This window comes from Ischnura elegans, unplaced genomic scaffold (assembly GCF_921293095.1).
Source record: "Ischnura elegans unplaced genomic scaffold, ioIscEleg1.1, whole genome shotgun sequence".
NCBI classification, from domain to species: domain Eukaryota; kingdom Metazoa; phylum Arthropoda; class Insecta; order Odonata; family Coenagrionidae; genus Ischnura; species Ischnura elegans.
This window is the reverse complement of record NW_025791726.1, coordinates 28,251-54,841: the sequence shown is the minus strand read 5'-3', so window position 1 is coordinate 54,841 and position 26,591 is coordinate 28,251. Positions and strand designations below refer to the sequence as shown.

At 36.9% G+C, this 26,591-nt stretch overlaps 1 protein-coding gene across 2 annotated transcripts; it reads left to right on the top strand.

Moving 5' to 3' along the window:
• Positions 1 to 303: 303 nt before the first annotated feature.
• Positions 304 to 24,947, top strand: LOC124173652. Of its 2 annotated transcripts, none has more exons than XM_046553061.1 (5): positions 304 to 387; positions 10,850 to 10,939; positions 12,876 to 12,978; positions 20,996 to 22,459; positions 23,481 to 24,947. In XM_046553061.1, exons 4-5 carry the CDS (start codon positions 21,140 to 21,142, stop codon positions 23,484 to 23,486), a joined length of 1,326 nt encoding a protein of 441 aa, XP_046409017.1. In that variant the 5' UTR covers positions 304 to 387; positions 10,850 to 10,939; positions 12,876 to 12,978; positions 20,996 to 21,139; the 3' UTR covers positions 23,487 to 24,947. The 2 variants fall into 2 exon arrangements, with proteins under 2 accessions (XP_046409017.1, XP_046409016.1); XM_046553060.1 differs by having other exon boundaries at positions 10,850 to 10,943.
• The last annotated feature ends 1,644 nt before the right edge of the window (positions 24,948 to 26,591 follow it).

Below are 26,591 nucleotides of genomic sequence, written 5' to 3'. Positions count from 1 at the left end.
ATTATTTTATGCAGGCAATTTTGTATCCTCTGTGATAATATGGAAATGTATTAAATCTTTTCTCAGATTTTGGGCCGTTAATAACTTAAGTGTTGTTTTTGAATTAGTGCCTAAGCAATAGTTAGCCTTGATGAAATTGTACTCTATGGTTTATTTAAACGTTTAAAGTTCTCCTACCATAGGAAGGAGCGCATTACTCAGACGTATCTGCAATCAGTATGAGGAAAGGTACTGCCTTTGTGAATGTTTTTTGATACACCATTTTATTAATATACGGTGACCTTCTTTCCTTCTCAGGATTCTCTTATGGTGACGGAGCTGTGGATATCTAGCCATACCATCCTGATTTAACGTAACTTCCCTGAACCGAACCTTCACAATCACCAAGTGGGTATCCTCATCAATTTCTTATGAATTTGTTTTTTGTGTCTCAGTGTATAGAACGGGTTGATTTTTTTGCCTTAGTTTCTATGTAGAAGTAGAACATCTTACCTACTTGGTGCCCTGTATGTTTGATAGGGGAAATGTTACTGTATGTTGATGTTGCCTTGTGAATGTTTTGGTGTCAATTGCTTCTTTTTTCTCTCTCTTGGTGAAGTTAACTGATTTATTAATGCGAATAAATGCAGCCAAAATCTAATTTTATTATACACATTTAAAGGTCATGTTACTGCTGTCACTTGTCAGAGTGGGAGGTTGGGAGTTAGTATTTTGTTGGGATTGTGTTCTCACGTATTGTGTGGCTTGTGACAGGCAGTTGAGGATCTCGTTAGAAATTTGTCTCATCTGTATATCAGCCTTTCAAGTGTTTGATGCAACATTCGAAGTCCTCTGTAAGAAGTTTGACGTAGATAATTTGTTGTAACCAAACCAGTTACAATTAAATTTATTTGTGGGATGTGAAAGCGGTAGATGCTTGTTAAAATTTTGACTGGTTTAGGGTAAATAATTTACATCAGTTGTTATTCATTTTGTAAGTAATTGAATAGATAGATATTCTTTACCTCAATTTTAAGTGATGGTTGGAATTCAGGCTTGGAGTTCAAATGCCAAATTGTTTGCTAACAGTTTGATTTATTTCTTATATTGTCATAATGGCTATGGATGAAAATGGTTAAAATAAATGAATACATAGAGGCAAGAAAGATTGCTACAATTTCTTTTACAATAGTGACATGAAAAATATGATAATAATTAAATTTTTTATAAATGCAAAAGATGAGGCAAGAATTGAATACTTAGTTTGAACAGAATTCATTTATGTTTATGATCATTGTAGTGCAATAACGCAATTTCGATCAATTAGATGTTATTGAATTAACTACATGTTGTATGATTGTCATAATTTGGTCTTTAATATCATTATTTATTTTTTAGAGATTTCACTCATTTCTTAAATTTTTTGGTTATTTATGTGGAAATCAAATATTTTTGTGTTATTGAAGCCAAAGGCATGAGTCATTCCATATCATACAAGGGTGCATATTAAAATTCCATTATCATGGAGTATTAGTGCTATGAAATTCTGTTCCTGAAATACTTAAATGTATGTGCTGTTCTGCAATTTTCACTTTTGAGATATGACATTTAATATTTCAGAATACTTGTTAGATTTTCAGGGGCTTGTGGTTTTATTATAGTGTAAGGAAGCGTGATCAAAGTCTAATTATGTCATTTAGTCTTATATATGAGTTAAACATCTGTTTTGAAATATAAGAAAGTATTTTCTCAGTTTTTTTTGGAAAATACTAATGTGAGTATTTAGCTGTTTTGTTGTGGAATTAATGTGATCTTCTGCATGCACAGACAACTGTTTGTTTCGCACAATAGGATAGCCTATGAAGTTTGATCCATGGCAATTTATTGTCAGCCGTTCCTGTGTGTTAGCAGTTATATAAAAAGCATTTTTTTGGGAAGTGATTCCTTTTGTGTCTACTTTGATCTTCGTCTTGTTCGGAGATTTACATTTTATACATACCATGGCCATCATATTTGCCCGAAATGTATTATCTTGTGGTTTGCCGAACTTCAGCATAGTTAACGTTGAAGCCCCCCCCCCTAATTTTGAGCCTTGAGTTACAGGAAAAAATGAAAAAAGTGGGTTTGAATATAGTCCCCCTTTACTTTTACCATGGGTATTTTTGGAAAAAAAGCTGGGACTATATTCATACAAATACCGTATATTATACTTTGCTGTTGTGGTATTTAGTATATATATAGATATTTATATATAGATGGATAGTTTTGAATTTAGGTGGGAGGTGAAAGTAGTAAAAATAAGTTCTACATTTGAATGTGGTTTAGTATAAATTGACTGTTGATTATTTTACCTCCACAATTGCAATCTCCAAGTCAGTATCACTATCAATACCTTATTAAATTGTTTTTGTGTTTTAGTGTATGGCACTGGTTTATTGCACTCATTGTTTTGTCTTGTTTTTTTTATTTAAATATTAGGTCTAAGCTTCGTGTTGGCTTAATTTTTGGCAATTGAAATGTTCGAGTGTATTGATGTTGCCTGATAAATGTTTCAGTTTGTGAGTGGCTTCCATTCTCTATTTCTCTCTTTGCTAAGTTCATTTGGGAAAAGCATTTTACAGTGGTGTAAAAAATTAACGCAAAGCTTGTTGGCGTCTGAGAGTTGCGGGTTCAGGAACTACTTGTCTTGTAAAATGTTGCCCACGTAATGCTCTCATACAACCGGGAGTTTTAAAAGCAATATACAGGCATCCCCCGAGTTATGTATGTCTCGACTTACGTAAATCCGTACTTACGTAAGCGATAACCGTATTTCAAATGATTACGTTAATTTTCGAATGCGAGCGCGAAGAAGTAGATATTCGCTCGTACAACCTATGGTAGAAAAAATAATGAATAGTTATCGAGTTTTTTATGTGCTAAAAATAACAAATTGACCCATTTTTGTCATTCCTTGAAGGAATTTTCATTAATTTCTGTATAAAAATCACTTAAAAATCCCAAGTCAGCAATCAACGTGAAAATTTGCAGTTCTAGCGATGGAAGTGGTTGCGCTCATTCCAGTACGATACAACTTGTTATACAGCATTCACACCCGAACTCCGACTTTCCACTATTTAAAAATTGTATCCTTAAGTTTGGACATTTCCATCTGTGGAATTAAAAGAAAATGAAGTTCAAGCAGAAATATTTATTGCGGAAAAGAATTGTTTAGTACGCACGTAACGGCATTGAAATTTTGAGTGTTGGCAATGAATGCCGCGAAAAAGTTAAGAAAAAGTTGACACGATATTAATTGCGTAATTTTTTACATGTTTCTTTGGAAAATTTTATTAAGCTGCATTTTCTCGTTCTCTCATATTGTGTGCAACTGTAAACGAATATTGTGTCATTGAAAGCTTTTCCCCACTAACTTTATTTCACGTTAATGACGGAGTTGGCTGAATAAAAGCTCACTTTTAGTTAGCTTCGTGCTTTGGAAATACTCTTCGATGTTTCCAGCAAAGTAAATATTAAAATGATGATATTTTCACGTAATTCTATTGAGATATGAGAGAATGAAAGTATGTTTCCGTACGTGAAAGATTGAGTGTATGTGCGTGTGAATGTATCTAAGAATATAGTAATTTACTGGTATTTTTTTGTGTTATTTGCTCGTAATCCTTGACCGTCCTAGACACTCCTCCTATGTGTATCAACTGTGACAGTGAAACCACCAGATTCATTGATCAACGTAATATATAAAAGGCAGAAGATATAATGATAATAGGTAGGTATATGACGCATTCTTAGGCCCCTTAGATCGCAGTATAACATAATGAATCAATTTAAGTATTCAGTTTAGTAATGTAGCGTTGAGATACCGTACTTTTCCGAATCCACGCGATCGGTCAACTCTGGGAATAATATCACGCATTTTGATTGGCAATGCTCGAGATGCAACTCTCAGACTATATTAATGTTTATCGACTTTGTATCTAATAACGTAAGAATACGCGGTAGAGTTCATGAATATTGCAGTGAATTGAATGAAACTTCACTGAACTGAACTACTTGTCTTGTAAAATGTTGCCCACGTAATGCTCTCATACAACCGGGAGTTTTAAAAGCAATATATGTATCCCTTATACCGGGGAAATAATCATGCCCGTCGCATAATGACAAGGCACAAAAGATCCAGCTAGGAATTCTTCGCCATATTCTCTGAAGTATGCTTCGCCCTCGACTCACCTACAATGGAATGTACTCTCGTTGGGACATGTGGACACAGCTGACATATTGGGCATTGAGACTACCTTAGAACCCAATCGTTCAAGTGGTGTAGTGGATAAAGTATCATGCTACGAATCAAAGGTTCCACAGATCAAGTCCCAATGACCGATGACTTGATGCTGCACACACACACTGTAAACATTTTTCTGATCTTAAAACTTTGCAATAGCTATCAATAGGTCCATAGGATGTTGCATGGCTATTAAATTCTCACCCACTTATTTATTTGTTGAAATTCAACCACCATATTGCATAACCATTTGGGTAGTTGACTGTGGAGTGAATTTTGACTACCATTTCCGCGTCGTCCAACCCAGCTTCAAGGCCCCTAACATTAGCTGCATGTGCAATGTGTCACAGCCCACTACTCCTCCCTCGTTTCAAGGGAATATTCGGCGGAAGTTCTGCAGAGGTGAGCAAAGGCAGAACATCAAGCCGCCCAAACTAATTAGTTCTCAATCTGGAAATTTTGGGCATCTGGGTATGTATTTCATCAGAAATATTGAGCAAATTGTTAAGCAAACAGAGTTTAGACTTACCCTTAAATTTTTCAATAAAATGAGTTATACATCGTCTGAGATTACCAATGCATGCATGAGGCGCTGAGCTCAGGGAAACATGTCTTAATAATCACCTATTAAAACTGGCTATGGTCGGAAAGTTTTCTTCGTTTGATAAGGTATTAATAAACCTTTTTTAAGCCAAGCGCTACCAGCCAGCAAGGTACTCAGCTACCCGCTAGCATCCTGCATCCTATCAGCGCTCAGAGCCTCGATCAAGGTCACCTCACAAAGCGGGAGGGGGAACCTGAAATGCGTCGCACGAACTTTTTTCTTCATTCCTACTTAAGCGTTGCGTTTTCGCGCGCTTGAATTTTTCACTTTTCATTTAATTTCGAAAAATAGATATCGTCATTTAAAATTCTAAAAGCGTGAAATACGTACTCCAGGAGTAATAATCTTTCGATTTAGGTAATAAAAAAATAATAGGAAACCACCCTATTGTCAATTGAACAAAATAAACATTCAATGCAAGGGCAATAATGTATCGCACAAAAAGAAAATAATATCCGCTAGGAACTTCAAATAATTTATGTCCTAAGAGGAACTTCAAATTTTAATATAAAACAAAGACAGAACATACATAGATACAGAAAACGAAACATACAGTGTTTATCCTTCCTTTGCCTATTCTCCCTACGCCTTATCATAAATAAGATCATCACATCATAAAGTGTTTGGCAATGGTGTTTCGTTTTCATTTAGCAGGAGATCGCTTGATGACAAATACTAAAGGCGGTTTTACACGGGGCATGGAATTGCGCAGGTTAGAGCTGCATTAATTTCTAAAATGGCGTGGAATTGTGCGAATGCATGAACAAAATTAGAACGAGCTATTTTGCCGTCTCGCATCCACGCATTCTTGCGTGTGTTCTAGCAATTTACTGCTTTACACGATGCAATTTTTATTGTGCCTTCACACGTACGTCAGATTGAGCAATTCCGTGTACCGTGTAAAACGGCCTTAAGGCACATTTTGTCTTTTCATTGGGATATTCTGTCAAATCCAATTAGAGTGCATTGCTTATATTCTACGCATATTCTCTTCTGATAATTTGTCACACCAAGCCAGTTGGATCTACCCAGACGGCACAGAGCCCTCCGTATCTAATTCGTATGTACATAGTACCCATTGACTACGGGGAAACTGTGCCGCTCCGTCGCTTTTCGTCAATGGACAATTTCCATTTGCGGCCTGTCGACGAAGCGCATACGCAGCATGTGAATGTCCACTATGAAGCACGTATGATAGGATACGAAGCGCGCAGGAACACAGCACTCAGGCTAATCTCAATCGATTGGGTCGAAAATTATATATATCGTAACTCGCACGATCGAAAAATGTATCGAACGCAACACAATCGATAGCTACCAACCGTAGCGAGAATGTTATGAATCATTATGAATTGTAAGTTCTCAATAGGTAAATAATACTATATCATGAATTCTAATTACCATGATACAGTACTATTTACCTATTGAGAACTTACAAAACTTACTCGGCCACTTAAATAACTGCGAAAAATGAGATTCTCAAGGCTAGTTCACGCATCTCCAGCATTCTTAAGTGGCTCGTACTTACATGGAAACCTTGAGATGTTAATAAGAGTAAATTCTTATTAATTTTGACACTAAATAAGACGAATTTAAGTATACCGGGACTAGCCACGGTGATAACTTTTACGGGAGTCACCCGCAAATGCACAATTGTACGAAAAATCCACAGAGAAAAAATCATTCGCCTTGACCGGGATTCGAACCCGGATCCCTCGATTTCCGGCCGAGTGCTTTAGCCAGTTAAGCTACCGAGGCGTCATTCTTCCCTGTGGAAATTTGTGGACTATACCGGACATATTTGTCCGGTATAGTCCACAAACATATTTGTCCGGTATAGTCCACAAATTTCCACAGGGAAGAATGACGCCTCGGTAGCTTAACTGGCTAAAGCACTCGGCCGGAAATCGAGGGATCCGGGTTCGAATCCCGGTCAAGGCGAATGATTTTTTTCTCTGTGGATTTTTCGCACACTAAATAAGACATCACATAGCCCACGAGCATTAAAAAGCTTACCCTAAAGCCTGACGAAATAAAATTTTTAAATAAAAATTGCCGATGAAACAGGATTGCTGACACATCTGCTATTAGTATGATCGAATTCATCAAAATGCAAGCAAAAATTAACGTATAGTTCAGTCTCAGCTACTAAAACTTACCCATATCAGGCGCTTAAGTATTTGAAAAATTATTTGGGATGAGTAAAAGTCTCTAGGTCACTGCAGTAAATGTATCAACCTATTAAAAATATTAAAGTCCTGCCAAATCACCAGCATAAACACTTGTAAAATAAAACATGGTATCTCTTAGATCACACCTCCGATTTTATACTTACTTTGCATGAAGTCACCACCACAAGAAATTTTAAAGAGGCAGGAAAGAAAAAACCCACAGAAATACAATACATATATTATGTATTTTCTATTGTCAACCACAATAATATTTCCAATTTTCTCTTCTATGCCACATCTAATTTAGCGAAACAATTACTCTTATTCTCTTTCGAATAGAAAATTATTTAAAAGAGGACTGGTCGATACATAAAAACTATCTTCAATACTTTCTCCGATGAACGTCCACTATCACAGCATCAACTTGCGCAAATCAAATCCACATCCACAAATATGTCACTTCTGCCACAATGTCTGTCTTCTTGGCGACAGGTAACAGTGAAGCAATGGTACCTTCCTCCAATCTGGGCACCTTCAATTCAGTAAGAATTTTCTCCTCGTCTTCTCATCCAAGGCCACAGATTATTTTCTGATATCACAAGGTGCGATGTGAAGCTCACACACCTAAAATTAATAAATAATAAAATACCATGTAACTTATTAGGTCAAATCATTTCCAATTTTTGGTATTTCCGCATGAGAAATCAAATTACTAGGCTCGTAAATATAGTAAATATTTGTATGCCTGATATTTTTATTGTTTTTAACTATAGCATGAGATAATTTGAAATGATGAAAGCCGACGTGCAATACACCATAGGGCAAGCTAAGAAGCAATATTCGATCCTATAAACTTGGCAGCTTATTCCTAGTTTCTCCTTTAACCACACGTTTACCGAATGAATTAATACAAAAAAGGCAACTAAAATGCAAGAATTTTCAAAAAAATTGCTGCTACAATATTTTGAATCACCATTTTTAGTACTGAATAGTACTATAGTACTTCAGTACTGAATAGTTCGGGATGTTGATGCATCAACATCCCGAAGCCACTTCTAACTTAAAATTACATCCAAATAATTAGAGCGAGAAAGAGTACATACCTCACAGTTTTTCGTAGGGGTGAAATGTTTTCTTCTTATCGCCCAAATGCACTTCTTCTTCAACTCAGGATCTTTTGGAAAGCTAAAAACTTGAACCATGTCCCAGAGTTTCCATTACATCCCGACAATACACACACGAAAGGCATTTTTAACAAAAATATCTCACAAACACGTTTCTGAAGCCCAGTGAATGAAATTAAAGAATAAGGGAAACTTCACCATTACCAGACACTCTATTTTTCACAAACTTAACCACAAAAATCCCTGAAATGTGGTGAGACGTGACGTAATCGATGCGATCTCCAACGGCTTGTGCTGGCTTGTGCCAGCTTGTGAAGGCATGTGATCTTTCTAGGATGATATGGCACGATGGCACCACCCGCGAAAGAAAATAGTCCCAGACCGAATACAGTTTTATCGATGAGATACAATTTTATCGATGCATATGAATTTGCCAGTCCTCTTGCATCTTTTTTCGTCATTAAAGGAAATAAAGAAACAAAACCTTTTTAGTAACTTCCTAAGTGCGATTTTTGTATCTTGATGGTCCACCCTTGTATTCAGGTAGGAAAACTTCCTGTGCCGTCTGGATAAGAGATTGCTAGCAATTTAAAGTGAAGTTCTCAAAGTATCTGGGTACATGGCCACAATATATTACGAGGCCTATCCTTTAGCAAGAGTACGAGAAGGTTTGGTGGGGGAGGGGATTTCCAATTCTGCTGCCACCTCGTGGAATATTCTTGAAACTCGTTTTGAATATTGCCCTTCACGCTCTCACCCCGTCATTTACTGCGCAGCGTTCAAAGGGTGAATATCTGTAGTGCTGGGCTCCTCGCATACCATTTTCATGCAGTGTACGTTTTTACATTTCCCGGAATCAGTGGTTTTTGGGAGTCTGAAGAGCACCTGAGTGAGTTCAGTTTACAAATTTTATGTTACGGTCATGACAGAGTGAAGAAATATTTTCAGAAGTCACAGGACCAAGTTTTTGGCGTCACTACTCATGGAAATGTTTTTGTTGCTCCAGACTGCACACCGCAAATTATTTGATTTGAGTGTTAACTTAATATGCTCACAATGGGATGTACTTGGGTTTTGCTAGTTACTAATTTTCTCTTGATTAATGTTTGATTGTAATATATCTTCGTCTGCATTTACTCACCGGTGAAACCTATCTTGCGTAATTGAGTTTCGTCGCAAGGGCCTGAGTGTACGAAATACAGAACGTGTGCTTGTGATTTGTTTAAAGCCAGAGGAATGTCATTTCGTGTGATAATCAACATATCTTGGGCTCGGTCACTGCATTTGTATGACTCGAAATGAGTAACGAATTTCTTTCTTTGAATCTTAAATTTTAAGTTTTGATGCATGTTGGTCGTTATTATTTTTTGGCGTTGTGTTTTGTTTCATGTAAAAAAATATCCGTTCCTGTTAATAAATGTTGTTCCTTATGTTTATCAACAGGTCGATCTATTCTATTGTCTATCGGACATTTTTATTCTTTTCTGCCAGAAGTACGATTGCGTAGTGTTTCCTGACGTACCAATTTGAGATTAATAAACATTGTGTGGAACGATTCGAACATTAGTTTGCGTGAAAACCCCTTTCTAAGTTCCAAGTGTAGACGATTTTCATAAAAATTTGGTTATCTGTGGTGACAGAGAGCATGTGCTGTAGTTAAGACGTTTTCTTTGATGCTCCAAAGACATTTGGAAGGGTTTGTGATGAATATGAGCTACGAGTAACATAAACATAGTGCTTTAAGCATACATTTTCTCCAGCTTAACCTCTCAATTTATACAATTTAGTAGTTTTTAATATAATTGCGGTTGTATTTTGTCTTTGGGTTGTGACTCTTTTCATTGCTATTAACTCTTCGTTGTGTGTTAAAAATTGAATATCTTATTGTGAATCATATTTTTTCCGTTATGTGATCGTACTTATCTTGTGTTTTTGAGGATACGAAGTTAATTTTGGAAGTTGGCATTGGTTATTGCAGTTGTTACACGTGTATTGTACCAGACAGACAAATTGCCTGTCTGATACACAATTAGTCATAATTTTAAGTTTGCATTTTTGTCTTCTCGGATAATATGGAAATGAATCAAATTTAATCACTGAGGTAGGGCTGTAAGTTACATGTTTCCGCCTAGATTTGTGTTAAGGTATTACGGCATGCCCTCGATTTAGTAAGAAACCCATTTTTAGTGTCACTAAGAGCTAATTCGTTGCTTTGTAATTCGGACCTTATTGCTTTGAGTCAGTGCTGCATTGGTTATTAGCTTGTTGAGATGAAATTGTACTGTACGGTTTATTTCAACGCTTCAATTTATCTTACTGTAGCACGACATCCTGTTAAGGGCTGTTAACGCGCGATACATTAACACGTGCCAGTTAATGTCTGTTTGCATGAATAATTTTTGTAGACCGGAACGGAACATGTACCAATGCATGAATCAAATTAGAACAGGTTTTATTTTCTGTGCATGCATTCGCACAAGTTGGGTGATTACACGGTGCATGTCGGCGTTTATTCTCGCGTTCATACATTTAGACATTAATGCGTACGTGTTAATGTACCATTTGTACAGGCCTTTGCACAGTTGCTACTGTAATTACTATTAGCATGTGATGAGGAAAGGTACTGCGTATGTGTTTGCGTTGTGACACCCTGTTCTATTAATATGCTGCGACCTTCTTTCCTTTTCAGGATTATTTCGTTGTGATTGAGCTGTGATCATCTTGCCATACCATCCTACCTAAACTTAGCTTTCCTGATCTCAATCTCTACTATCTCCAAGTGGGTACTGTATACAATTTCTCATGATTTTTTTGTGGTGTAGTGTATGGATCTGGATTTCACTCGTTATTTGGCCTTGGTTTTTATTAAAATAATAAGTCTTATCTCCTTGTTGGCCTTGATGTTTGGTGGGGGAAATGCTTGTAGTATATTGATGTTGCCTGAAGAATGTTTTGGTTTGCGAATGGCTTCCGTTTTCACTCTCCTGGCCTAATTCATGGAATTAATTTAGGGAAAATTGTCCATCCAACATCTAGGCTGTTTTAATGTCATAAGTGTATAAGTATTTAAATAGATTGTTTTTATGACTTTACTTTTGAATGATGGCTAGCATTCTGAAACCAAGGCCTTAGAGTGTTACCTATGAGAAATCATTTTCCAATATTTCTGTTTATCTTTCATGCTTCATCAGGGCCATGGGTAATAATGGTTACAGTAAATAAAGATGTGTAAGCAATGAATATTGTTAAGTTTCCTTTTTCATCAATGAAGTGAAAAACATAGAAAGAATTCAATTGTTTGTAAATGAAAAAGGGAAGACTATAATTTTACACCCTTCATTTGCACAAATTTGGTTCCTGTTAGTGACCTATCTGGACTTTGTTATAATTGTAATCAATTAGGAGTTATTGAGTAAACTAAATTTTACTTAGTTTGTCAATATTTGATCCTTTAAGGTATCAATAATTTCTTAAGTATTTCGTTAAATTATTTAAAAATAGAAAATTTTGATATCAATGAAGTCAAAGATTGGTATCTATCATACTGTACTAAGCAAGGGCAGATGGTATAATTTTATTAATGGTGGATTATTGGTGGTGGGTAATCCTGTTCCTTAAATTCTGCAATGTATATACTATGTCGCAACTCTATCAAGGTATGACATTTAACACTTATTATTTCTTTCTTTGCTATCTTTTGAGGTCTCTGATTTTATTTTTGTGGAAGGAAGCTTGTTCTGAGTCTTTTGATGTCTGTGTGCAACTGTTAAGATATATTTTTTTGTACCTCATAGTTTTGTTGGAAATGCTAAAGTGAGGATTTGCTGTTTTGTTGTGAAATCAATATCTAATTATGCAGGCACAGACAACTGTTTGTTTCATACCTTAGAATAACCCAGGATCTTTTACCCATTACAATTTACAATCATCTGTTCCATCGTGTTTGCAGTTACATTATATGCATTTTGGTGATGTGTTAGTCTATTTTAAATTTTTTTTTTAGAGCTGAAATTCAGATATTGTATTTCACGGGTATCATGGTTTGCCTGTAATGTATTATCTCGTAGTTTTCAAGTCTTAGTCATAGTTTACATTCAAAAAGTTTGGATTTTTAATTTAAGCTGTTGTACTTTTGTTAAGCTTCCGCCATTGGTGCTATGTTTGTGCCTTTATTGCACCCTGTTTTTATTAATGCTATCAATCCATTTGGCTAGTTTAATATAAGTAGAGCAGTTAAAATATAGCATGCGGTATGTTGGTGGAGTGAAAATTTTTGTTTCATGATGAAATATAAAGACATCATGGGCTGGCTGTTGTGTGTACCATTAATCAGCTATTATTTTCCATTGGTTTTTGGTTCTTCTGTGGTTTATGAAAATGTTTTCAAGTTTTTGGGTTGGTTTAAAATTAGTTATCATGTCCTGCCTACGGTGTAAATAACCCATTTTTGATCATGGAGGAGTCAAAGAGCAAATTTGTTACTCAATGAGACCTTATTGCTTTGAATCAGCATGGCAAGCATTATTTGTATGAGTTGATGAAATTTTAGTCTAGATTCTATCTTAACTTTCCAAATATTTTTACCATAGGATGACAACATATTACACAGGCATAGTTGTAATTAATATTTTTGCATGAGGGAAGTTAACTGCCTTAAAATTTGTTCTTTTTATGCCCTGTTTTGGTATTGTAACACTGCACTATTTCCTTTTCAGGATTCTTTCCTGTCATTTGAACTCTGGTTATCTACCCATACCATCCTACCTGACTTAGTCCATCCTGCCTAAGTTTACCTGACTGAACCTGCACCATCTTCAAGTGGGTACCATTGTAAATTCCTTATTATTTTTTGTGTTTAAGTGTATGAAACTCTTGCTTTGGTTTTTTTATGTAGAAAATCATACCCTCTTAGTACCCTTTATGTTTGTTAGAGTAGATGCTATAGTATGTCAACGTTAAACGTTGTGTTAAGGTTGTAATCGTACTATGGGTGTTACTTATCGCAGTGGGAGGAAGTGCGATGCATTTTTGCCATTGTGTTCGCAAGGATCAGTGTAAAATTTCTCCCATCTTAATACAGTGAAACCTCAATGCAGTGAACCTCTTAACATCGTAAATCTCCATACTTTGTAGCACTCTCATGGTCCCATCAGATTAACGTGTAAATTTCTGGGCAATATTCTCATTGTGTTGTTGTACCTCTTTGTCTTGTAAAACTTACACTTATCACAGCAAGGGGACACCCCCAAGGCGGCCTTTTATCTCCGCAAATCATTGCGAGATAATTAGAGACCAGTAATGTGGCCACGGTTAAGTACCGTTTAATGCTTATTTTTTTTTTAAAAGTATACCGGGACTAGCCGCAGTGATAACTTTTACGGGAGTCACCCGCAATGCACAATCGTGCGAAAGATTTATTTCTCGTAAACCTTTTATGTGCAGTAATTTTCACGGTAACCATTACTTATAACCATTTTGCTCCAAATGAGAGCATACCAAAGAGTAAATATGGAAAAGGTATCCAACTATCTCAATTATTTTAAGTGATTGTAGAACTAATAGAGAACATACTGTTTTCCCTTGTGTCATGGTAAAAATCACGCAATAGGGCTCCCTTAATTGGCTATATTTTCTTAATTGCTCACATACTATGTTCAACAAATAAAATAGGGGACAAGTACAGCCTATAATCTCTTACAGGCAGAAATATTTCGACTATTACTTCGCTTCCATCCATGGAGACAGATATACCCTAACGCATTTCTAATTCTGCTTCTAAAATAAAAATAATTCTGGACTTTATTGTGACTGAAAATAGAACATCGACTTTCTCAATATTTTATTCCCATATTTCCCAGTGTATCACTTTCTTACTAATGCGTTGGTGATTTTTTCAATGCTTGTGTGAAGGATCGCGGTTCACAATTTAAAGTGCTCAGCGACAGTCATGAGTCTGGCCTTCGTATTCATGTTGCAAATTCTGACTCTTCGGTGGGAAGTCAATTGGTAGCAATTTAGAACGTCACTCCACGTGTGATAATGATGGGTTTGGTTGAGAACTTATTAGCTGATATGGGGCGGTGATTTTTTTTACCGTAGAACAGTTGGCCCAGCATTTTCGCCAGTAAGTCGCGTCGCTTAGCAGACCCAGCATTTGTGTGTGCCCTCCACAGTTTTTCTTGGGATTCCAATGTGCGTTATAGTTTGGAGAGAGGGAATTTAAACGTGTCGAAAGCAAATTCAATTTATTGTCTAATTTTTGCAGTCCTCACCTATTCATTTATTTTTTTTTATAATCCTTAACATGTAATTTGGTATTAATTATAATAAAAAATTATTAATCAATTTTCTTTAGGATATTGTAAGTATTTTCTAATATTTGCCATGAAGTATGAAAACTTAGGAAAATTGCTTTATTAATAGGGTAGTTTCCTTCATCAGAGCAAATGAAAGGCATTAATTGTGATTTGTTACCCACCACTAGTGTATTCATAATACACAAATTATTTGATTTTTAGAAATCCCAGTTTAAAGGAATGGCATTGGTCAATTTTAACCTCATTTGCAAAAGGCCAGATTGGAACCCATGCGATGCCACTCCACGTGACGTCACAGGGACCTACTTTCTATACAAGTAGATAGGAGTTTTACATCGTCCGAGATTACCAATGCATGCATGAGGCATAGAGCTCAGGGAAACATGTCTTAATAACCACCTATTAAAACTACCTATGGTCGGAAAGTTTCCTTCTTTTGAAACCGTATTAATAATCCTTATTTAAGCCAAGTGCTACCAGCTAGCAGGGTACTGTTGGTGGTGGTTCTCGGGTATTGCTGTGCAGGTAACATTTTCGCTCAACGTTTCACTCCTCCTACTGGGAGCGTTATCAAGAGAATGGGAGGAAACCGTTCTTATCCCGAGCTAGTATATGTTTCGTTACCTTTGTTGACCCGATTTTGAATTCTTGCGGAAGGCGAGAGCCATTGGTTATTATATTGGGCCAGGAACCCTCTCCATATACGGCTGCGGTTATATCCATCCTCCCTGTTAAAGTTGTTAGGCCTTTTCACTATCTCGATGCATTCACGTATAGGATGCGGATTATGTTATTCTGTTTTCGCCAATACCCGTGTAGCGTTAAACATTATTTTATGCCCAGGGCTGGAGGCATATTCAGCGACAGCTGTTGCGTCCCACTGATGAAGTTTAAATACTCTTTTGAGCTCTTTAAGCCTTTGGGAGATAGAATGCTTGCTCTGTCCCACGTAGCTTCTGCCGCAGCAGCAGGGCACCTCATACACTCTTATAGATTGAAGGGGAGAATGGCTATCATTTGGTGAAAGTAGGATATTTTGAATTTTCTTCACCATGCAGAAGCGAGTCTTAATGTTGCCTTTTTGAAGGATCCTAGCGATTCTATCAGTGACCCCAGAGATGTATGGAAGTTTCACGTATGTTAATGGCTTCTTCCCCTTGTGGTCGTCATATTGCGGCGGGGGTATTTCTCTCATTGCTCTTTTTATGAAAGAGACACTGTAACCATACCTTTCAGTGCCTACATAAGGTGCTACATTTCACCACTGATATCACACACAATTTTGGCTCAGTGGGTTAGCGTTTTAATGACAGGCCTTTTTTTATGGGTAGTGATGCGAGGTTGAATTCAAATACATGTCGGTGTGGGTCTTCTCTTTGTACACTGAATGGCTTAGGCTTCCATCCATTTTTCTTTTAAGCAGGACATCTAGGAAAGGGAGACAACCTCCTTCTTCAAGTTCTTTTGTGAATTTTGTCTGGATGTACTGTATTAAGATGTACGTGGAATACCTGAAGTTTTTCTTGCCCATATGGCCAGATCACAAAAGTATCATCTTCATACATCAACCAGCATGATGGTTTCTCTTCACTCGTCTCAAGTGCCTTCTTCTCAAAAAAAACTCCATATATAAATTGGCTATCACGGGAGAAAGCGGGGAACCCATTGCCGTGCCACGTTTTTGTTTATATATTTCCCTGTTGTACAGGAAATAATTGTTTCGAAGGCAGGATTCAATTTTGGGTTGTCCATCACCCGTAAGGGTTTTTAAAATCTCCACTGAACTAGGGACAGGAACTTTGGTGAACAGCGACGTGGCATCAAAGCTGACTAAAATCTCTTTGGTATGTTCGTATGTTACCTACACAGCAATACCCGAGAACCACCACCAACATTGATAAAAAAGAAGCTGTGAAAATCTTTATACGAAAAAAGCTAGCAGGGTACTCTGCTACCTGCTAGCATCCTGTGTCATATCAGTGCTCTAAGCCTTGCCACAAGGTCACCTCGCTTGCGGCAGCTGGAACCAGAACGACATCACACGGGGTTTACCCATCATTCATACTTGGCCGTCGCGTTTTCGTGTGCTTGAAAATTTTCTCTTTTCATTTAAGGGGAAAGTATACTTTGGGATAGTGTTAACGGTTGCTGGCATTTAGTTCCAAAAGCGACCGCTGCAGTTTGAACTCGAGGGGAAGTTTGTTGAGTGGAAGGGGGGCATCGGGAGGTTGGATAAGCATGGAAGGAGCTTTTTTTAGTGAAGGGGAGGAGGACTGGCATTTATTTGAAAATTAGCAAGCATATTTTCAAATAAATTGCGTATAAGGGGCCAGATTGTTTCTTTCCTGTGCCTTCATTTCAACAATATATTAGAGGTCAATGTTGAACAAATTTAGCAAAAAACGACTGCTCTTGACTTTATCTGAAAATTACAAACTTTATTCCTGTGCAGTGGTTTTACAAATTGACAAAAATGTTACACCGTCTTCATATTTTCTTCTTTTAATTCCATTTGGAAGGTTTTTTTAAGATTTTGTTTCATCATTAACCTTAAATATGTAACAAAGTGACGGAGCCTGTTTTCAGCCAATTATTTATATAAACGTATACAAAAAGTAGATACTGCCACTGACTTCCGCCAAGTGACTCATACCACGTTGTTCCATGAAGCTTCTAGAGTGTGAATCCAATGCAAAACCTTGCACTAACTAGCAACCCTGAATTTTAAATCTATTTTTTGACCGTGCGGTCGACTCCGGTTCTGGCCACCAGCAGCGGAGAGTACGGCGATGCTGCAAGCATGTGGATGCGATATGGCCACATTCACTTTTATATCTGGATAATTGATATACTGGTGATGGAAAATAATCATCAGAAAGTAAAATTAATAAATATTGCTACGAATTACTCTTCTTATGTAAGAGGTATGCTGAAAGGCCTTTTTTTTTAGTGCATTTTATATACTACTACCAAGAATGGACTTACATTTTGTGCTTAATGTCAGGAAACAGATTCTTTTACAAACAAACTCCTTCTAATTAAGAGCTGTCCATGATCCATGACCTCCATTTACCAGCCTCCCGTACCTATTTAAAGGCCTGCCGACAAGGGTCGTTATATAGCACTGATGAAGTGCGGAGCCCTACAACTTTGTTTGTGGTATGATCTCCTGCAAGCTGTAGAAGTTTCGGAAGGCATATTACCTACATCGAAAAATATTTGATTTCATGAAAAAACAATTTATTTTTCAGCATGTCTCGGGATCGATTTCGAATATTCCTTTAAATTTCCTAAGTATACACCACAGCCATGATTCTTCATAAACTGCGCTTCTGGCGAAAGAACTATGTATTTGAAATATTTTACTAAACAAACAGTTCAGAAACAAAAACACAATTTAAAATTTTCCCCAACCAAAATGCAGCAACTACTCTTTCAGCAATAACAAATTTCCTCTTTTCATTCACTATCTGATAAGTCCTTATCACTTTCACTATCTGAGCTCAACAATTGTTTTTCATTTTCAAGAACAGATCCATTACATTTTTTGGCAAGTTGGAAGTTTTATTGAACCGTACAATGTATATATTTTTCTGAACTAAACAGAACTGTGAACTTTACATTGAATTATATTTGATCGCAGTGTTTTAGACATAACTTTTCGATTCTAGAAATGTAAATCCTGCTATGTCTTTACATCAGACAAGTGTAAGAAAATAACGCATGGAAATAAATCAAAAATTAAAATGAAAAAAGCTTTCTTGGGCACCAGGTGAGTGGTTTTTGTGAAAGTAGCCTAAGTTTTTGTCGGATTGACACCGTCGGGTATCTGAATAAGAAGACATTCTGTTGTATCTTACTCTTGTCTGAGAGAACTTTAAATGTATCATTCGCTAGGAAAACACCAAAAATTAAAACGTATGACCCAAAATCGTTTGTATAATGCTGACTTTGGAAACTACTTTGCTATCACCGTTCCATTACAGTGAGTCCTCGTTAAACGTCACTTACCATTGCAGAGAAATGTGACGGTAAACCTAATGACGTTAATAGAAGCATAACATCCCATAAAAAATAATGTTATAATTGAATATGTAGCGGCTCTTAGACCTCACAATTCCTACGTGAAAAAATGTTAGCGTATCATATCTGGGGCATTTTTTACGATGGGAATGCCAAGCTATGGCATAAATACGAGTTCCTGTCTTCATCGACGATATTAGCAGCAGTGACATAAATCCTTCTTCATTTTTGTATCTTCCTGCATTTGCTTTTCCGCATTGTTAGGGGTGCGGTCCAATGAATGCTACTTCTGCTACCAGACGCTACAGACTCTAGAGTAATCTTTGCTATAGACGGTGCTCCGGAGCACCGGTCCATAGGCCCTACGTTCGCTGCGAGAATTTCTTTTCGGACCGGTCAGGAGCGAAATCAAAATAGCGGAAATGAACGAGGGCGGGCAAACTGGGATTATGAAATCGAAGAGATGGTTATAATTGTGAATAAAGGTGGGCAGGTGTCGCCTGGGCATCATCATCGCTGAAACATCGTCGCAGTAACAGGAACCAAAATTGTGAACATTGTTCTCTTGGACATTTTCGTGGAAATGTCTCTGATGCTAAAATTGACTAAAATTCTTACTGAACTATTCTAACTATTAAAAACTACTTCACAATTAACAATATACACACCGTTTTACACTTTGACTGACTGTATTACCGCCCACGAAATGAACAACCTGCAACGCCCGCCACTTCGCCTTTTTTCCGCTCGAAATTTAACAGACTTGACATTATTGCAAAGGGAAGGTGCGATAAACGAATGACGATATCAAAATTTTCATGCCATTATCGCAAAATGACGTTAAACGGGGTGACGTCGAATGAGGATTCACTGTATTAGATAAACTATTATCATGTAACGAGCCTCCGATGCAGCTTTCCAGTGGGTTTTCATATTAATGCCTGTGAATGACTTCTTCAGTGTAATCGTCCAGTTAAATAATCCAATTTGTGGAAATATCAGGTAATTAGATTAATACAAACGTTTATTTTCAACTTATTAACAAATTTTATCAATTACAAAAGAACCAGTACACTGGTATTTTTTTGGCCGGTACAAACGAGGGTGTACTGTTATTGCTCTTTAAGAACTCAAGCACAAAAATACGCTTGAACACGCCCTTCTCATGAAACATAATATTTTTCCTATCCGACTAACGCACTGAAGCCTGAAGGAAGCATTTGAGCAGTTAGTGGGGAAGGAAGGCAAGAGAAAGGTAGAGGGAGAGAGTGGAGGGAAGGAGAGAGACCGACAGAGGGAGGGGAAGTGGAGGTGGGGGAATCCTTCTCTATAGGGCAGCAGCGCCGGTTCCCTGCTGGCACTGTGAAAGACGTCGCGCCATAGAGAGGCCAAAACATCCATTGTACTGAAGGATATCACGTGTATATGGTTGCATGCACACACCACAAGCAAATATATTTGAAAGTATAAAAGAAAGAGCTTTGACTCAAACTTTTGATCAGTTCTGTATCTCTATTTGGAGTGGAGTAATTCTCACGATAAAAAGACCATATTTTTTGGAGATTAGCAATTTTTTCCTGCCGACTGGTTTCACATGCGTAACTGTGAAAACATTCAAACCAAGGCTACATATATCCCATGCTTTTTAGTGGAAACAGTTCCTCGATACATGCAAAATGGCCTCCTAGCAACCTTAATGGTAGCGTCCTGCGAAGGCACTTTCTGGCATGGTATCCAGTCCCCTTAAAAGGAGGTATTCACCATGTTTATTTTATGTTTATTATTTTCAAGATATTTCCAAATTACTTTTATGGTTTGGTAGCCCAATGGCTTAGACATAATGTAATGTAGTAGATGTTAAAAGTATATTGGGAAGATGACAGAGCGAAGGTAACTTGCTTTTTTAAGGGAAGAGCAGAGGTTGAGGTGAGAAGGATAACCCAACGAGTTCCATGCAACGGAACTGTTTTGCACTTGAATTGCCCTCCAGAAAGTAACTTAGTAGAGAATTTGAATTTTCTGATGAATTACCACCACTGCCAGCATCTACTATTAATTTGCTTAATGAAGTAAATGAATTATTGCCCTATTTTCTTCTTTTTCCACAGCCCATTTTCACATGCTATCATGTCATAGCAAAGATTTTCATGATATATTCACTAGTTCTGTTCTGACCTGCACTTTCCTTACTGGATTTTGCAGCAAAAGAGGTAGTTGAACTTTTTTGCAAGTTAACAACTGCCCAAAAAAGCCTTTTTCTAAGCCAGAGATGTTTTGGTGTGCAGTGGAATCCTTGTTCCCTCACAGAAACGATGGTTGGTTGTTGAATGCATATAGATATACTATGGTAGTTGCCGCATATTTTTCATTTTATTCTGGGTTGCATAGTAAGCGAGATATATTTTGTTGTTTTTTGTCACACTAGTTCTCTCCTTTCAACTCTGTTATTGACATTTTTAAGGTACTAATTAGATATTTATTCTTTTTCCTTACAGTCTATTTTTCATCCATTTCTGCCAATGCTGTGATCGTGTGTAACTCCTCACTTACCATTGCCACGACGCCTGGTTCCCACCAGCTACTTCCTGTCTGCTAAATCCAACCCCCACTCTAAAAAATTGCTTAATTGTTTATCAGTAATGGCAAGAAATGGTTCTGCTAGCGTTGCTGAGGAATTTGTCGAGGAGAGGCTCTTAAATGGCTTTTTTGCTGGCTCATTGGTCCAGCATAAAGAGCTACTGGACATGCTGGAAGATGTGGATGGAAGGGTTATTAAGGAGAGAACTCTCTTGCATGTGGGAGTCAGACTTGGGAAGAGTGATTGGGTGGAGGAGCTGCTGGCGCGAGGGGCTGACCCAGGCATTACAGATGACAGACAACTGAATGCATTGTCTTCGGCTGAGGATATGGTACGGCGTTTCCCTGATGATGTGGAACACTTGCAAGTTCTGAAGTTAGTAAAATTGGTTCACAGGAGGGACCAAGTAATTATGCATCGCCTGGAATCATCCAGTGGGAGGGCTGACCACACAACACCAGTGGCTGGGCATGATCAGAATATTGATTCTCTCAAGTCCTCTGTGGATGCTTTGAGGCGAGAAATGAAAGTTCTTCTGTGCCAGTTGAGTGAATCTTTGGAGGAACTCAAGGCACAAGTTAGTGGACCAGATGCACTGTTGTATTGCCTAGAAAAGGCCGTGACGTCAACAGCAGAGGATGTGACGTCAATCAAGTTTGGGCTTGGTGGGGAGGCATCTTTAAGTCAACCTACATCCGATCCGGCTAGAGCAAGGCAGGAGTGTGTGGACGCCATGATGCATAAGACTAGGATAGTGTATGGAGATGGAGTTGATAAAATGCATAGATTTTATGAGATACTATACGATAAAGACAATTTCACTGCCTGTATTCTTAGATATCTGAGTGGGTATGACCGGTTGAAGGTAATGGTTGATTGTGATTCTAATACAATTATAAGGATGCAGGAGGAGGTAGTGTTTTTGGATGGGACTCAGGGGAATGGGAGTAAATGGTATTCATTTTGTGATTTTGAGAGTGAAATTGTATATTTGGGTGCAAAGGATCGATCAGATAATAGTGATACATACATATGTTCTGGGTTAGCTTGGTCCCTCTCTCAATTATCCCTGAAATTAGTTTTTGATAATGAGGGGAGGCCATATAGCAAGGGAGATGTGGAACGGGAGCATGAGTGGATGAGGGCTCTAGAGGAGGCGGAGGAGAGGAGGAAGCGGGTAGGGGGACTAGATTGGAGTTTCAATTTTGCATTGAATCAGACGACTCAGTTGGCGAAGTTGTGTTGGCTAGCTGCTGCTGTCCCTCATATTATCTCTTGGCTTGGATCCACAGAAGGAAGATCTCATCTTCAGCAACATTACCCTCTCCTCTTCTCCTGTTACACCAACAATGCGATGCGAGCACTGCTAGCTAAGGCGAGGGTTAGTATTATGTCTATTTCTCACCCTTATATTTCCCCTTTCTCTGTTTTGCAAAAAAAAAATATTTCCTATGCTTACCATTGTCGTCCCTTTTCCCTCCTATTTTAATCTAAATAACGTCAAGAAATGCAGTTAATACATCACTCTTGGCATTACACTCTGGAGTCTTTTTCATTGCTTTGGGTAAAAGAGATTAAAATTAATCTATCCAAATATAAAATGTTTGTTATGATTTTGCATTTTTTAATGAAAATCATGTCATAATATTAATTTAAACATTCAGATCAATATTTGAAGCTTTATAAGCAAATATGCAAATTGTTAATTCATAAACTAATATATCAACACACTTTTTAATAATTGCAATATTTATTAATCATATGATTTTCCCAAAGGTGGATCATTCATTGGATATACGTTTGGCATGCAATGGTGGAATGGCACTTCTGGCACACCATAAATTTTCTTCTTTTGTTTGTTGGAGAAGCCTGATTTAATGGTTGAGGATAGTTATTCTTGAAACTTAATTACTTCCATCAGAGTTAAGTTAAACATTCAAAAACTCCATATGCCAAATTGAATTATTATTTTCACAAGGTAACATGTTTTGTAGCTTATAATATGCTCATTCATAGATGCGAAAGACGTTTAAGATGGCAAATGTTGAAGACCATTAAACTCCGATCCTATTGATATATTTTAAAGTTTATGTTAATATAATGTAATGGAGTTTAGAATAGACAACATTCATATACATGAAAGGTACATCCATTAATACGTTTGGAAATTCTACAGTTATGCTATTTGATCCCATTTTTTGACTGGTTATAGCAAAGAGTCTGTTTAGATTGTAGGCTTATTGGAAGATATTTGGTAACTGTTTGTGCAGTATTTGGCATAGGGTTATTATTAATGGTGGTGATACCTATTTTTTTATTAATACGGACCTATTAATATCATTGTAAGTTATCATGTTATTTTTCATTGAGGTGACAATCTATTTCTTTTTTTCTTCTTTCAGCTATAAAAGCAGCCTGAAGTACTTCGGAGAGTACGATAGAACCAGTCCTGAAGACGGAAATTCCATTTATCTTCATTAGATTTTCTTCAGGCCTCTCAGTGTTTTGCAAATTTTTCTCTACTCTATTCCTCTTGCCTCTCGGGCAACCAATAATACTCCTACATATTTGTTAACTTTTCATATTTTTTATTGAACTCATATTGTTTATTGTTCTGCTTACATTAATTTGGTAATCTCATTTACAAATGTGTGTTTTGACTATTTGGCAGGTATCGTATTTCATTTTTCAATGTATTACTTTAGTTACATGATGTTTGCTTAGATTTTCCATTCATTCATAATTTTGTTCCAGCATCGTTTCAAGGTGATATGTATAGTCATTATTCAAGTTTTTTTTTGTCAGAATTACGCATTGGTAGGGAATTTTCTCAGTCTTTCGTTATTGATGATTGAGGAAAACTTGTATTTTTGATCATATTTCATTTTAAATCTCATGCACGAAGCTCTAGAGAGACAGAAATATGGCTTAGCAACGTAATTTTATTATTTCCATGGCCAAAAGCTATTGTTCTCACATATACAGTTGCTATATTTGTTGCTCTAAACTTATTATAGGGTTTTATTTTGCCTAATGTTCTCATGTTCATCTAGCCTCTCAATGAAAATTGTTATTCTATGTCATTGGTTGACACATGCAATTGCATGTTATTTTGCCTGTTTCCAACTGTGATGGTGAGAGCATAAAATATTGTATTGAAATCTGTTCTCAAAAGATGGTTATTTTCTGAGAGGATCTATTATTTAAATAACTTTTTCTATAGTTTGCATTATATTGGTCTTTATTGTCAAATATTTGAATGAAGTTTTTTATAATTTACATTAGTCAGCATGTTGGAAGGCATTTCAGTTCTCATCTTTTAATTTCTTATGCCTTGGAAATGCTGTCCATTTTTAAACGATTTTCAATGTGCTCTTTCTCATATCTTTTTTATGTTAGACATCAGAGAGGAGTATTGCCTTAATTCTTTCAGAATTTTAAACACATTCTTATTATAATTATTCAGTGGAACAAAATGAATATGCATTTGCTCTTTTTTGTATCCAACAGTTTTCTCTCTTAACTCTGATGTGAGCTGACTTGCTTCTCAAGAAGTAAAATGAATATGTTGGATTAACATTGCATTCCATTAAGTGAAACTATTTCTATTTTATGCTCTTGTAATTAAGTCATGCTTGATGAGTTATTGTGATCGTTGGGCCTATTTTTCAAATAGGCTGTTTATTTATCAATGCTCTTAATTGGATGACTGGAATTAGTTTTGATAATTTTTTTCGTGTTCTGCTTAGTATTACTCTTTTGTCCCTTTTATATATTCATCCAGTCCATAATGTAATGTTATCATTTGAAAATAATAATGTCTTGTCACATTCGCACGCTTGAAAATTTTCACTTTCCATTTAATTTCAAAAAATAGGTATCGTCCTTTAGAAATCTAAAACCTTATTGAATGAAATAAAATAACTTTTTTATTCCACACTTTATTTTCAATAGCACGACCCGGGTTTCAACTACTAGCATTATCATCAGGTACAATTAGATGGGTGCCATGCTCTAATATATGTAAACATGGTTGGAAGAGGGGGTTGGAAGGAACACTGATGACGGGTAAAGCTGTTTCTTGAAGAAAGGAGTGGGGGTCCTTATGTTGGCTTGCATGGGATAAACGACAAGGAAAAAAGATGAAGGGATGAGGGGTTCTCAAAAGGTTTAAAAGACATGAGGGAATCAAGGTTGAGGGTAGTAGGGTGATGGCAATATGACGTTAAATAATGGTGACTGGGAGGGGAACATATGGTCATTACAAAGTTTAGTTGGGCAATTCACAATCTCAAACTGTTCTAAGAAGTCCTTTTTTCTCCCCTTGTCAATACAATGTAAAATCCTGGGTTCAAAATTACACCAATGGTTTTCGTCACATAAAGGTTTTGCTATTCCAGAGGATTCGTCATTATTTAAAAAACTTCGTCGATGTTATTTCATTCTTTTAAAAAATGAATTATAGACTGGCTTAACGTCTGTTTTTTTTTAGCCTGGAAAGTCAATTGCTATTGTACATGATGGAAGGCTTTCCATCATTTTCACATTTTTGTATGTGGTTCCTTGGATTTTAAAGATAAATTTTGTCTTATGCATGGATGACTGAGAAGTATGGTGCATAATGAATGTAGGCCTCATCTGACAGAGAAAGGTATCAAAGAGAATGATTGTGTTTCAATGTATCATCAGCATGATTACGGCATTACCATGGGACCACCATTGCATTGAAGCATCATCTCCTGTGGCACGTAATTGCATTGAAGTTTCCACACATAATTCCTTTTTTGAAGTGCTGCATCTCACATTCTTCTGTTTTTCTTCTTTTGGACCTATCACTTGCTCTCTAGGCGTCAATGGTCTTCCTCCACTTGTAACCAATATTGAGGAATTAATTTTAGGAAAAAACATTTTATGACTAATACTATTTGCAGGTGCCCCTAAATTTTGCACGCAGAAACCAGTTGCCGCTGTAGAAAAAAGACGGCAAGGGACAGTGATAAGGGCTATTTATTGCCGTCTGGGTGAACCGCGGACAGGGCCTGAACACTGCGGAGTTCTAGGAAAGGATTAAAACGCAGTAGCTGGGAATAGCCCAAAAGGCATTAAAGGGAATATGTGGAAAATACAAAGTGAATAACCAGTGTGATTACAATCCTAGTTTTCCAAAGAATTGGACTAAAAGAACACCCTCTGTCCCGAGCGCTGCGACGCCGCTCCGCTACGCACCGTGCGTCATTTTACATTTTTCAACAAAAGTGGAAAAGTTGCAAGTATGCGCAGGATTTTGTCATTCCGTTACACAGAATAAACATAACTCTTAACTGTTGATGAAAATATCTCCGCGGAGATAAATAAGTTTATCCCTGATTTATTTCAAATTCAACCGAATAACAGGTAATTTTTAATTAATATACAATGGTCATTCGGAAAGTGTTGTTTTCCACAATGAATAGCGTAATAGTATCTAAAAGGTATACATTATCGTTGTGTATTCGCCAATATATCAACATTTA